Genomic DNA, 13,360 nt, shown 5'->3' with positions numbered 1-13,360 from the left:
TGGTACTAAGCCACATATATCTACTGCATAGTCTTTATCTGCCAGTGTGTTATCACTTACTCTTCAGAAAACTTTAAAGTCTAGGTAGGTAGCAAATATTGAAAGCAGCCAGGTATGCAGCAATATGAGTGGCGGTGACAGGGGTTCACCAGAGTACATGACCCATGTATAGTAAGCATTCAAATTTTAAAAACATGTTATCAACCAGACCATATAAAAACATCTTCAGGCAGATCCTCGGGGCAGAACTTCAGACTCCTAATATGGGGTTTTGTAAAATCACAGCAGGCCATTGAGAAAGTTCCCTATCTTCCTCGTTATCCTTAATTATTCAGTTCAGACCCCTTGGAAACACTTTTATGGGACATTACAAAATTTTTACATCCAGACTTTCAGTTATTTGGCAAACATCCTAAAAACAGGCCACACAAAATGACAGAACAAGGAAAAATCCACATGCAAAAACCTACAACATAAAGCAGGATTTTCTTCTAAGTCTCTAATTAGCACACCCATTCCTCACATATGCGAACAGTAAAATGTCCTATTAAACAGTGGGTCATCCATCAACATGTGTAGAACCCAGCAGGATTTCAGCACAAAATTTTACTTTGCCAAGAAATTATCCCCATAAAATTGTCTCATGACTTTAACTCCTATGGTGATAATACCAAGAGCAGTAATAAGAGAATTTTCAAAAGCTACATTAAGCCTTGAAAAGTTATTCATAACTGAAAAACATAAGAATGATATTAATGTAACAAACCATTTTCCATGACAGACAAGCAAGGAATGAATTAGAGAAGCAAATCTGGGGTACAAGTCAAGTTGCGAGGAGGAGGAAAGGGAAAGGTGATTCACCTTTCCATAAAGCAGTCTTCCCGTGCCTTTAAATTAAAGAAGATCATGACACCTTCAATACACGCACAAAAGTAATTGCCTGTTGTCAGAGAAATGTATCCTGGCTTCTTAGAAATTATAGGCCATAACTATGTCACATCAACCAAATTTATTTTAACAGAGAAATTCTTCCACTTGCTTAGTTCATATCCCACTTTGATGGAATAAAACCCCATTATTCAAATACTTTTTTCATACTCCCAAACCTCTCTCCCTGATCACCACCCAAATACAAAGACTTCTGCTTACCATCTGTGATGGCAAGTTTTATGTGTCAACTTGGCTAGACTATAGGTGCCAATTACTCAATCAAACACTAAATCTAGGTATTGCTGTGAAGGTATTTTATAGATGTGATTAAAGCCTATAATCAGTTGACTTTAAGCAAAGGAGATTATCCTACATAAGCAGTCAGCTGAAAGACCTTAAGAGAACTGAAGTTCCCTGGAGAAGAAATTCAACCTAAGAACTACAGCTTCAGCTCATGCCTAGAGTTTCCCCCTACCTTTCCCAACAACCTGTACCGCAAATATGGGGGCTGTGTATTTCTGTTACCTAGCCAGCCACCACCTTCCCAATTCTTTGCAATGAATCTCTTGGGGTACACACACACACACACACACACACACACACACACACACACACACCCCTGCATGTGCAGTTGTTTGCATGTACATGTACATTTTGTATGTACATATATGCATGTAATCCTGCTGATTCTAGTTCTCCAATTGAACCATGGCAGATATACCATCTCAAACAAAACTAAGTACACATTCTGGAGACAATTGAGCTGGTTTTGAGGACACCAGAGTAATAACATCTAGCTTGTAGGAAATATCCTCAGAATAAGTATTCCATACACAAAAATAAGGTTACTGCTAGAAAAAAAAAAAAAAAGCCCCAGGAAATGGACTATTATTCTACAGCTAACCTTTCATGCCTAAAGACCTTGCATACAGGCCTCCAATCCAGACCACTTACACCAAAAACCCTCTTTAACGTTATCAGGAATGCACTGACAATTAGTGTGCAATAACCCTAAATCAGATACACAGGACAAAAGAGAACTTGCCTGGAACATGGTTCTAAATAGCCTCACCACAGAATCTAGAATGAAGGATTTCACTTAAGATGAAATATGAGACAACCTACCAATAGCTCACTCATGTTTCAGATTTTACTTAGATTTGGCCCTTTAATTTCACTGTCCAGCACTTTTGAATGCATTTTTAAAGTGGAAGAACTGCTTCTACAACTAAATTTGATCTTACAAAACAATGTTTACAGTGGAATAAAACAGCTAAATAGAGAATAGGCATACCAAAAAATTCCTCTCTGGAGTGCATGCTTAATCTTTTCATGATTCTTTACCACTGAAAAAAATCCACTGATATAAAGATGAACAAAAAAAATCAAGCAATAAAAACCATGTTAACATTTCCATGGCATCTGGTAACCTAAAATTTGGCATGTGGCTATTTCCATGAAAATCCTGCTGATTTTCTTCAAAATCTACAGGTACTTCATTCAATGTAGTAGATTTTTTTCCTCTTTAACCTTTTCTATCACCATCTGTCTAAAATTCAGAATTGCCAGTTAGGACAAGAGATAATTTGTTGCTCATTCCAGGAAGGATAAGGGTTAGAATGGTTGTCAGAACTCTCAGAACATCAGCCATTTGTGTAAATCAGAAGCCAGACACTTGGGCTTTTGGGAAATGGGGCCATTAGCTTTAGGATTAAACAAGCTGTTCTCAGGGAATCAACTGCTATTAACTTTCATTAGCTAACATTTTCCCTCTCAATGGAGAGAAAGGAATGCTGTGATGTAACATCAGAGAAAGAGAAAAGCCAAGAGAGGGGGTGGGCAAATGACTCTGTCAGCGGCCACTGATGTTGTGGTTTGGTTATATAAGGCCTTTACTTATTAATTTGAGCTAAAAAGAATGGCAATAAAATACATGATGTTGGCTTATGTCAATAAGTCAGACTACATGATGGATAGCAAGTTATTCCTGCTGAAAATTAGGGGTCTTTTTGTTAATTCCACCTCTTTAATCCTTTATTCTGTCTGCTTGTCCTGCGCTCATCCTCATATCAAAATTTCTTCCGTTTTATCTTCTCTCAGTTTCTGCACCCTCCTTTTTATCTGTCTGGGTTTGAAAATATGGAACATCTACAGCTATGCCCTCATTTGACTGACCACCTTCCCAAAAGGAAAGAAGGAAAGGTTAGAGAGCTCAGGTAACTGAGACCAGGTCATGAAGGTGGGTGGCATAGCATTTTCTCTTGCTTTTTTACCAAATACACTTCACAGACCCTTCCCTGTTACAATGGCTGTGTCTATTCAGGGCTCTGGGCATAAAGGAGTCAGATAGATACCTTGACCTTTGCTTGGGAAAGCACAAAGAAATAGTGTACTGTTCTGTTTGCATCCTCTCTCCAGGTTACTTTGGGTCTATGTTAGAGAGGGGAGGAGGACCTGTAACAAGGTCTGCCCAACATCCCAAGCTGGCTGCCCTACCTTTGAGTATCCCCTCCCCTTTGTGAAACGTAAATTTAGGATGATGATGCTGGAAAATGACATAAGACTTTGTGCTTACCCAGTAATTTTCATGCAGGTGGGGTGTGTCAGAAACTACAGGGACTGAGAGTAAGGATGCAGGGGCATGTGCTGTTTGAAAAAGGTTATTTAATATTATTACACTACTTTTTTTATTTGAAAGATAAAAATACCCATTGCTTTCGTAATGCAAACTAATTAGAAGAAAGGCTTCAAAATATCTTCTGGAGTTATATAGATATGTGGAAAACTTATTTTTTTATTCTAAATGGGAGAAATGGCACAGACTCTCAATGTCAGTGGACAAGTACATGACATTTTCGTATCTATCAAAAGGGAACAAGATTTGCTAAGCTCAACAAATACTATTCTAAATTTAGGAAGAAGTGGCCAATAAGAAAGAAAGGGAAGGGGTCCCACAACCTAGTATTGAGACCCACCCACTCCTGATCCATTCCCTCTCTCAACCTCCTGCATGGCAGTCCCCTTGGGAGGTTTAAAGCAGCCCCTTTGCTCCACGTAATGGATCCTGTCTCATTTTCTTTTCCTCTCTGGACTCTCAGATGCAGAGTGCAGAGGGTGAATAACTCGGATGCACTCTTACCATTGGCCATCCCTGGTCTAAAGAAAGGGTGTGAGGCAAAGAATACCTTCGCAGGCAGATACTTCTGTGCCATCTTCTCCGTGTGTCAACAACGAACGGCTGAATTTTGGTTTCTGCTCCAATCCTGTCTGCTTTCCTTTCTCAGATGTCACTGAACGGTAACTCTGGGACCGGGACACGGAAATCTCAAATTGTTTGATCACCTCCTCGTCACTGTCAGAAGATGTGGACAGCTCTTCGTCATCCCCAAAGCTGTTGACTGGGAGTAAACAAGAGCCATGAGTCTCCTGTGTGGCCTATGTGCTCGAATACAGAGATAGACTCTCCAGGAAAACAGAAGAGAAGAACATGGACAATGAGTTTGAACGAAGGCACACTCAAACTGGATAGAAAAAAATTTAAAGCACTTTTGCAACACAAATTTGAGTCCAAAGCAAAGAATGCTCACGAAGGTAATTAGAAATACAGTATATAGCTAGAACCCAAGACAAATCACTGGGACACCCATAATCATCATAATGAACCCTCATGTTGAGCCAGGCAGCCCTGCTGATTTGTTATGTTGCTTAAATGTGTTCATAACTGGAAACAGAACGTTTATCAGCACATTTGCCTTATATGCAGTTCTAGTCAATGACCATGGGATGTATGCTCTTCATCTAATCTCATTTATTAAAACACACATAGCCAATCCCCACTTCGGAGAAGGAATATCTACAACACGATTTTCCAAAAGCTTTCTAGTTTTGAAAAGAGACCCCACCAGGCGCAGTGGCTCACGCCTGTAATCCCAGCACGCTGGGAGGCCGAGGTGGGCAGATCACTTGAGGTCAGGAGTTCCAGACCAGCCTGGCCAATATGGTAAAACCCTGTCTCTACAAAAAATACAAAAATTAGCCAGGCACGGTGTCAGGAGCCTGTAATCCTGCCTACTCGGGAGGCTGAGACAGGAGAATCACTTGAACCCAGGAAGTGGAGGTTGCAGTGAGCTGCACTCCAGCCTCGGTGACAGAGTGAGACACTGTCTCAAAAAAAAGAAAAAGAAGAGAAAAGAGACTCATTGTGTATGTGTGTGTTTTAACTCATTTAGAAATTTTCTGAATCTTTCTCAGCATCAACAACCCAACCTTTGAAAAATAAGTTGTATTGTACATATTTGAGGTTTACAACATGATGGTATGGGATACATACAGACAGTAAAATGGTTCCTAGAGTGAAGCAAATTAACATATCTATCACCTCACATAGTTACTTTTTTGTGTAACAAGAGCAGCTGAAATCTACTTATTCAACAAAAGCTCCTAATGAAATACAGTTTTATTCACTATAATCCACATCTTATAGGTTAGATCTGTAGACTTGTTCATCCTGCATATCCGCTTTGTATACTTTGACATGCATCCCTATTCCTGCCCCCTGCCCCCTGCCCCTTGGTAACTGTTTTGTTTTGTTTTGTTTTGTTTTTTTAGATTCCACATCTAAGTGAAATGATGCACTATGCCTCTTTCTGTGTCTGGCTTATTTCATTTAGCATAATGTCCTCCAGTTCCATTCATGTTAGGGCAAATGGCAGATCTCCTTTTAAAAAATTTTTCTTTCATTGTCAATATAAAAATCTCCTTCCTTTCTAAGGCATATTTATGTACCACAATTTCTTTATCCATTTGTCCATTGACGGACACTTAGGTTGTTTCCTTATCTTGGCTATTGTGAATAATGCTGCAGTGAGCATGGGAGTGCAGATACCTTTATGAGGTGGTGATTTCACCTCCTTTAGGTATATACCCAGAAGATGGACTTGTGGATCATATAGTAGTATATTATTAATTTTTTTTCTTTTCTTTGAGACAGAGTCTCGCTCTGCCACCCAGGCTGGAGTGCAGTGGCACAACCTCAGCTCACTGCAACCTCTGTCTCCTAGGTTCAAGCGATTCTCGTGCCTCAGCCACCAGAGTAGCTGAGATTACAGGCATGCACCACCATACCCAGCTTTATTTATTTATTTGTTTGTTTGTTTGTTTGTTTGTTTTAGTAGAGACAGGGTTTCACCATGTTGGTCAGGGCCTCCCAAAGTGTTGGGATTACAGGCGTGAGCCACCATGCCCCCAGCCTATTGTTAATTTATTTAGGAACCTCTATACTGTTTTCCATAACAGCTGCCACCATGTACATTCCCATCAACAGTGTGCTAGAGTTTCCTCTTCTCCATACCCTCACCAACACACGATGTCTTTTGTGTTTTTGATAATAGCCTTCCTAATGAAACACCCTTTGAATTATTCATACACTTTTCCCACACCCTTGATATACCAGCACACGGGCCCTCTTTCAGTTTCTCCAACAGGCCGAGATTGTTCCTGCTGTTGAGCTCTTTGACTTTGTTGTTCCTTCTGCCTCCCCCAGGTGTTTATATGTCTGGCTCCTTCACATCGCAGGTCTCAGCTTGACTGGCACTTCATCCTACAGTCCTCCCTGAACACCGTCCCTTAAGTAGTTGCCTTCATAGCACTAAGCTTTAGTTCTCTGTTCTCCCCTATAACTTCCATGAAAATAAGGATATTTCCTATTTTGTTAACTGATGTCTCTCAATATGTAAAACAATGCCTGCTCCACAGTAAGTAGTTCATAAACACTTGTTAAATATTGAATGACTTGGTGAATACCCAGAGTTCTCCTAAGCCTGAGTGTATATCCATGCACACACACATACACACACACACACACATGCACACACACGGTTCCCTGTGCTTAGAATACTCTTCTCCAGCCCCTATATACACTAGTCAGGAATCTAACTCATCATTGAGGTCTCAGCTTAGACATCACTTCTTCCAGAAAGTCCTTCCCTGACCTCTTACAGCAGGTTAAGAGCTCCCTGCATGTGCTGTAAAACAATTTTCTGTTCTCTCTTGTCAGTGCTCCCTCGGATGCCACGGCAGCATTACCTATCTAACTGCAAGTTACCCCACCTAATCTGCATATACCGTGAGGGCGAGGAGCACATCAGACTGCCCACCTTTGCATCCAGGCCCTATCTCCAAGCCAGGCACAAAGTAGAATACTCTGTAAATATTTGCTAAATGTGAATTGGAAACCATAAATAATGGGGAATAATTTTTCATCATTTTATATCCCAAAGTCAAATAGTGATTCCAGAGAAGAATATGGTTGTTCATTCACAGATGGGTCCTGAAGATCACTTCTGAGTCAGAAGCCAGGAAGGAATAAAAAGCCATATTTCAAGTGAGAGAAAATACTTTTAAACACCAGCCTGGTCAAAACATGTATTCTCTGGCTTGTCTAAGAGCTGACATTCCTGAGGTTCTTTGGAAGACTAGCAATAATAACACACTTACTGAGTGCTCATTATGTGCCAGGCACTGTCATAAGTGCCCGACACACAAAACCTTTACAACTATTTCCATTTTTCCAAGAAAATTGAGGCAGAGAGAAGGACACAGCTGGCAGAAGATCACACCGTTAATTAAGAGCAGAACCAAGATCTGATTTAAAGCAGCCAGTCTCTAGCACCCACATTTCTAATCATAGTGCTGGAGAATCAGAGAGAGGTGGTGGAAAGAACTCTCACTCTGTGTACTCACATTAACTAGTGGAGGTCCTGTGGCCAAGTCTCTTAATCTCTCTTATGCCTTGTTTTTGGATCATTTTAAAGGTCTGGATCATCTCCCAGGTCTTTTCTAGCTCTAAAATTCTCCAACTCCAAACTTCCTGCTGGACATGCATCAACATTTGATTTGTTTTTCACTGATCTTCTCTTTTATGGAGCAGCTTCTCCATGAACATAAGAGTACATCTTTGTCATCTCACTTAATTCTATTGGCTGCATCTAACGCCACAGTAGGGCTTGAAAACCTAAGTGTCAGAAGAGACTAGATTTCCCAGCATTACTCCAATAAGCTAGGCAAATACCATTCCATCAGAAAACCACCATAATGACCAGTCTCTTCATGCCTCCATGTGCTGGGCATAGCACTCTAGGATGGGATGGACCAATGCATATAGGAGAGATCCAGGGACAACAGGAACAAAATCAAACTACTTCCACCTTTAGAGTACAGGACCAGCTAAGAACCTGGGGAGATACATGAATGTGAGGGGTGTCTGGATTAGACAACAATTGGAGTGCTTTCCAACTCTGAGATTCCATTCTAATTTATATTTTTAGGCCAATTTTTAAAATTTAAGTAGTCATAAGTCATCCATTTCAAATGAGTTAGCCAATGCATGGATATCTTTCCATCTATAAAATTAATAACTGCAACTAATTTATTAGTATATGGTTCTTGATTTTTTTCCGGTGAGCCATTGATCATCCACAGAGCAAAAATTATCCTTGCCTGATATACAATCATACAGTAGTTATAACATTTTCCATATACTAAACATATATACCAGCTACCTTCTTGGGACTTTGCATCTACCCATTCCATGAAGTAGGAATTCTATTCTGATTATATAGATAGAAACAAAAGACAGAGAAAAGTTAAGTAACTTGTCATAAGGCAACAAATTTAAGACATTACCAAAGTTGGGACTTAAGCGTAGCATCTATGTCCCTAACCACTCTGCATATCATCAGATTTCATTGCATTAGGAAGCTGAAGCCCTATCTAGCTTACTCCTCATAGTAAGGTTCAGGGAGCTCTCCTGCTTCCACCCTGAAACCTGTGAAGAGTGCTTTCTTTGTGATGGATAAAGGAAGAGCAGAGCAGTGAAAAGGGCAGTAGTAGTGTAGATGTGAGTGCATACAGGTTTATTGCTCCTTGTGGGATTATAAATACATCTGCACGTGCTATTCTAAGCCTCACTCCCCAAGGACCTCAGGGAATTCTCAGTCTAAAAATGAAACTTGAGATCTCTTGCAAAGGCCACTGAGCAGCAATAGAAGTCAATAGTGGCACTGTTACAGTAATAAAAGCAATCCTTTATGCAGCATTTATCATATGCCAGGCATTGTTCTACTGCTTGACATATGTTAACTTATTTACCCCTCACAATAACCTAAGAAAGTAGGTACTATTATTATCCCCAGGCTATGAATGAAGAAACTAAGGCACAATGAGGTTAATAACTTGCCACAGTCATAACAGTTTATAAGCAGTGAGCCAAGATTCAAACCCAAGCTGTCTTGCTCCGAAGTCCATGTTATTAATAGTCCATTACGCTCCCTCTACCATCTGTTTCCCCATGGAAAAAACTTCTTAAATTCTGGACAAAATGGATGCAACTGTGTTTTATCACCAGAAAGATAAAATCACATACATTGGGCTGGAAAAGATTTTCATGAGCATCTATTCCCTCTATTTCACATAGAAAAACTAAAGCCAAAAAGCTGAAGTGATTTGCCCACCATCGCACCAAACAAGCACCAATCTAAAGTCTACCATATTCCAAGTCAATGGTTTTTCCATAGCATTTTCCAATCTCTCCCCAATGTTTTCTTTTTTTTTTTTTTTTTCAAATTTAAAGTTTGGCTCTTGTCTATTTGCAAGATCCCAGCTACTTGCCTTTCAGTGTATCTATGCTACCAACTAAATAGCTGATGTGGGTTTCATTTAACTTAATCTTTGAAAATCACAAGGTCTCATCTAAGTTGTGACACTTATTTCAGCAATAACATAGTATTTTCTGAAGCATCATATAAATACCAAGTTCAAATCCCTTTCCAATTAAGTACCAAGGAAATAATACAGTACAAATTTTTATTAAAATCTTTACCTCTTCATCCAATTAACTTGCTAATGTGACAGAAAAAAAGTTACACAATTATCGTAAATGTGGATACACCTTGAAGCTGAAAGACTGTTCATTTCACTCAATCACAGAATTCAGACAGATCTCAGATATCATCTAAACATCTGCCACCAAAGAGAAGACTGACTCTCCCGCAATCTTTCTGATACATGTACTCCAGCATCTTCATCCCTTTATTAACACACAATCAAGGTGCTTACTGTGGGCTTCTTGCACTGGCAGGCAGTTAATGACTTTGACAGGCAGACAGGTATCCAAAAATGACCTATCAATATCAAGTTCCTATTGCTATGAAGCCAGAGTGTTCCTCTCTCTAATTTTTAATCATTTTTTTTCTAGTTGAAGAAGGGGCAGAGGAAATTCCATCTTTATCTTCCAAAGAGACGGGATGGTGGGGTCTTAGTATGACAGAAACTGGCTGCTGGGAGTAGTATCAGCCATGGCTAGAGTGGTTAAGAGTGCAGAATGTGAAGCCAAGCTGACAGAGTTTAAAACTGGGATATTACATTTGCGAGTCTGGGACCTAAGCAAGTTCCTTTAATCTCTCTAAACTTCAGTGTCCTCATTTTGATATCCCTTACCTCTTAAAATTGTTGAGAAGACTAAATGAGATAAGCCACGTAAAGGCCTTAGCATATGTCTGGCATATGGTATACTTTTTAAATGTTTAACTACTATTGTTATATTCATCGTCTTCATCAGCATCCCCTATCATGTCACTGCCCTTTGTGGAAATCCTTTTCTCCAGCTTGGCATTTATACTCACAGGAAAGCATGTGCCCTCTCCCAGGGTCTGACTTTGAGAACTCACCATTAGGGTTGTTGTAGTGGAAGGGTGGAAAATACAAGGGCTGAGGCAGAAGGAGATAAAGCTGGGTTGTACTTCCCACCTTACCTTACAATCCTTTTTCCAAAGCCTGGAGGTGGAGTGCTCTGTAGGAGCTAACAACACTGCCTGGAAGTGGGAAGTGCCCAACACCTGCTCATTTTGTTGCTTCTTTTAAGGAAACAAAATTACCAACTGGCGATGCAAAGAGAGGATTTCTTGAGCCTGTCTGCTGCTACTTTACAGATGGAGAAAAAAATTATAAATGATCAGAGCAGCTCCAAGCTTATTAATTCCTTCCTGCACACATAGGAGCAATGCAGTGGAGGCAAGTATTGCTCACATCGTATAGACGGGAAGTAGAGACAGGTAGGGGTGGGTTGTGCTCAGTGGTGCAGTACCCGAGTGCTACTTTCAACTACAATTTCAGGAAATCCCTTAGATACGAGATTTCTCCAATATCCACAGCAAATGGCTGCCTGTGTTGGTTGGATAAGGATAGAAATAAGGATTTAAAAAAAAGCAGAAGGGAGATCAAAGATGACAACTGCCCACATTAGACCCTAGGAAAAATGGCCACATTTCTAAAAGCACAATCTGGCCATTCCCGGACTCAAACAAGTTAGCAAAAGAGTTTTATAAATTACCCAGTCTTGATTTTTTTCAGACTATTCCCTGAGGAAGTCTAAGGTTCCCCAAAGGAGCTTCAATGCCAATGTAGACGTGGAGGTGTGTAAGGGATGCAATGCACAGGCTGGGCTCTGCACCCTTTTCAATCAGGGCTATTTGGTTTTAATATGCTTTACATTTTCATAAGATTATGCTGGGGGGAGAAGGAAGACTCTGACACATAAAGTTTTAAAAACATTGATGTAAACAAACTCCTTCATTCTCCCTCATCCCCCCCTCAAATAGAGAAACTAAGGCTGAGGCTACTTAAGAGACTTCAGTACAATCAAATAGCTAGTAAGTGGCAGAAAAAAGATCAACATCTGGTCCTCCTGCAAACATCTGTTTTGTCACCCAAACCTTGTATGAGATGTTTTGACAACTCCACTTCACATAGGAACAAAGCGATGGCACTTGTAATAGTTAAATATGAGTGAGTCAAATAGAAAATCTTCCATTACAATTAGTAACATACAAAGCACTATACTAGGCAACAAGTTACAATATTGAAAATTCCGGTTCTGATAATGGCAGAGTGATTCAAACTAACCCCTCTACAAGTAAAAATTATAAATTCACAACAACATTTTTTAAGTCAACTATTTGAAGGCATGGTGAGCAAGAGCAGGCAGAAATTGGAGGAGATCCAATTTCTGAAAGAAGGGAACATAGATTATATATATACTTGCTGTTTTTTTTCATTGCTCCAGCAGCTACTGAGAAAGAGGTGTTAAAATCTCTAACTTTTATTTTGAAATTTTATTTCCCCTTTTAGTTTGTTACTTCTCCCTTCGTGTATTTTGAAGCCCTTAATAGGTGTATACACACTTACAATTTTGTGTCTTCTTGATGAATTGACCACTCTACCACTACAAAACATACTTCTTTCTTTTTCCTAATACTCCTTGTCTTGAAGTCTACTTTGTCTGATATTAATGTAACTGCACTAGCTTCCTTATGCTCACAGTTTGCATAACTCATATTTTTTAATTCTTTCATTTTCAACCCGTCTGTGTTTATATTTAATGTATGCTTCTTATAGCTATAATACAGTTGGGTCTTGCTTTCTTCTTCATTTTGACAATCTGTACTTTCAAGTGAGATATTTATTTAATTTGCATTTAATGTATGAACATTGCTAGGTTTAGGTATGTCATTTTGCTGTTTGTTTTCTATTCGTTGCATCTGTTTTTTCATCTTCAGTTGCTCTTACTACTTTATGTATGTGTTAATAACCTGTTTGCTTAGAATTCAATTTTAATTTGTCTATTAAGTTCTTTGGCTATACCTATTTTCATTTTCTTCTGTCAACGGTTGTTCTAGGGATTGTGTCCTAAGTGAATCACGGTCTATTTTAAGACAGTGTTATATCAATTTACAAAATTTACACGTTGCATTATACAATATTATACCACTCTACAATGATTTGTACTTTGCAACAGTATAAATAATTTACCTCCCCTCTCCTTTGTGTTACTGTCATCTCATATTTAACTTCACAGTTTATCAACCCCACAATGCAATACGGTATCTTTTATTATCTCTGTACCTTGACATACAGTTGATCATAATGACATGCACTTGAAAAGAGTGTTCTGCAGTTTTGGGATATAGAGTTCAATAAATATCAAATAGTACCAATCTCTACACAACTCTTATAGAAAGAAGAGAAAGAAAGAACATTTCTCAACCCATTTTATGAGGCCAGCATAATCCTAATATAAACACCTTCTAACAAAGATATTACAAGTATAGAAAATCATATGCCAATATCTCTTATGATTATAGTCATAAAAAATCCTCAGCAATATATTAAAAAAAGAAATCCAATAATGTATTTAAAGGATTATATATTATGACCACATAAGGTTTACCCTAGAGAGGCAAGGTTGGTTTAAGATACTAAAGTTGATGCAATTCACCAAATTAACACAATAAAAAAGAAAAACCAAATAATCATCTCAACACATACAGAAAACAATGCTGACAGAATTTATTGTCAATTTCTGATAAAAAAAAAA

The 13,360-nt window shown here is 39.0% G+C and overlaps 1 protein-coding gene across 3 annotated transcripts in view; it reads right to left on the bottom strand.

Moving 5' to 3' along the window:
• The window catches only part of SYT16 (synaptotagmin 16), a 300,681-nt gene that overhangs the window by 38,593 nt on the left and 248,728 nt on the right, over positions 1-13,360 (bottom strand). For 2 of the 3 annotated variants that reach the window (XM_057299716.2, XM_034937661.2), the window contains exon 3: positions 4,116-4,328. The exons of the other annotated variant lie outside the window; for it this stretch is intronic. Coding sequence is in view for 1 of the 2 variants with exons in the window: in XM_034937661.2 (XP_034793552.1) it covers positions 4,116-4,328 (213 nt within the window). In the remaining variant the exon portion in view is untranslated. The remainder of the gene's footprint in view (positions 1-4,115; positions 4,329-13,360) is intronic. 3 annotated transcript variants of the gene reach the window in all.

Source organism: Pan paniscus, chromosome 15 (genome assembly GCF_029289425.2).
Source record: "Pan paniscus chromosome 15, NHGRI_mPanPan1-v2.0_pri, whole genome shotgun sequence".
Classification (NCBI taxonomy): domain Eukaryota; kingdom Metazoa; phylum Chordata; class Mammalia; order Primates; family Hominidae; genus Pan; species Pan paniscus.
The sequence above is the reverse complement of the archived record's forward strand: the minus strand, read 5'-3'. Positions and strand labels throughout refer to the sequence as shown.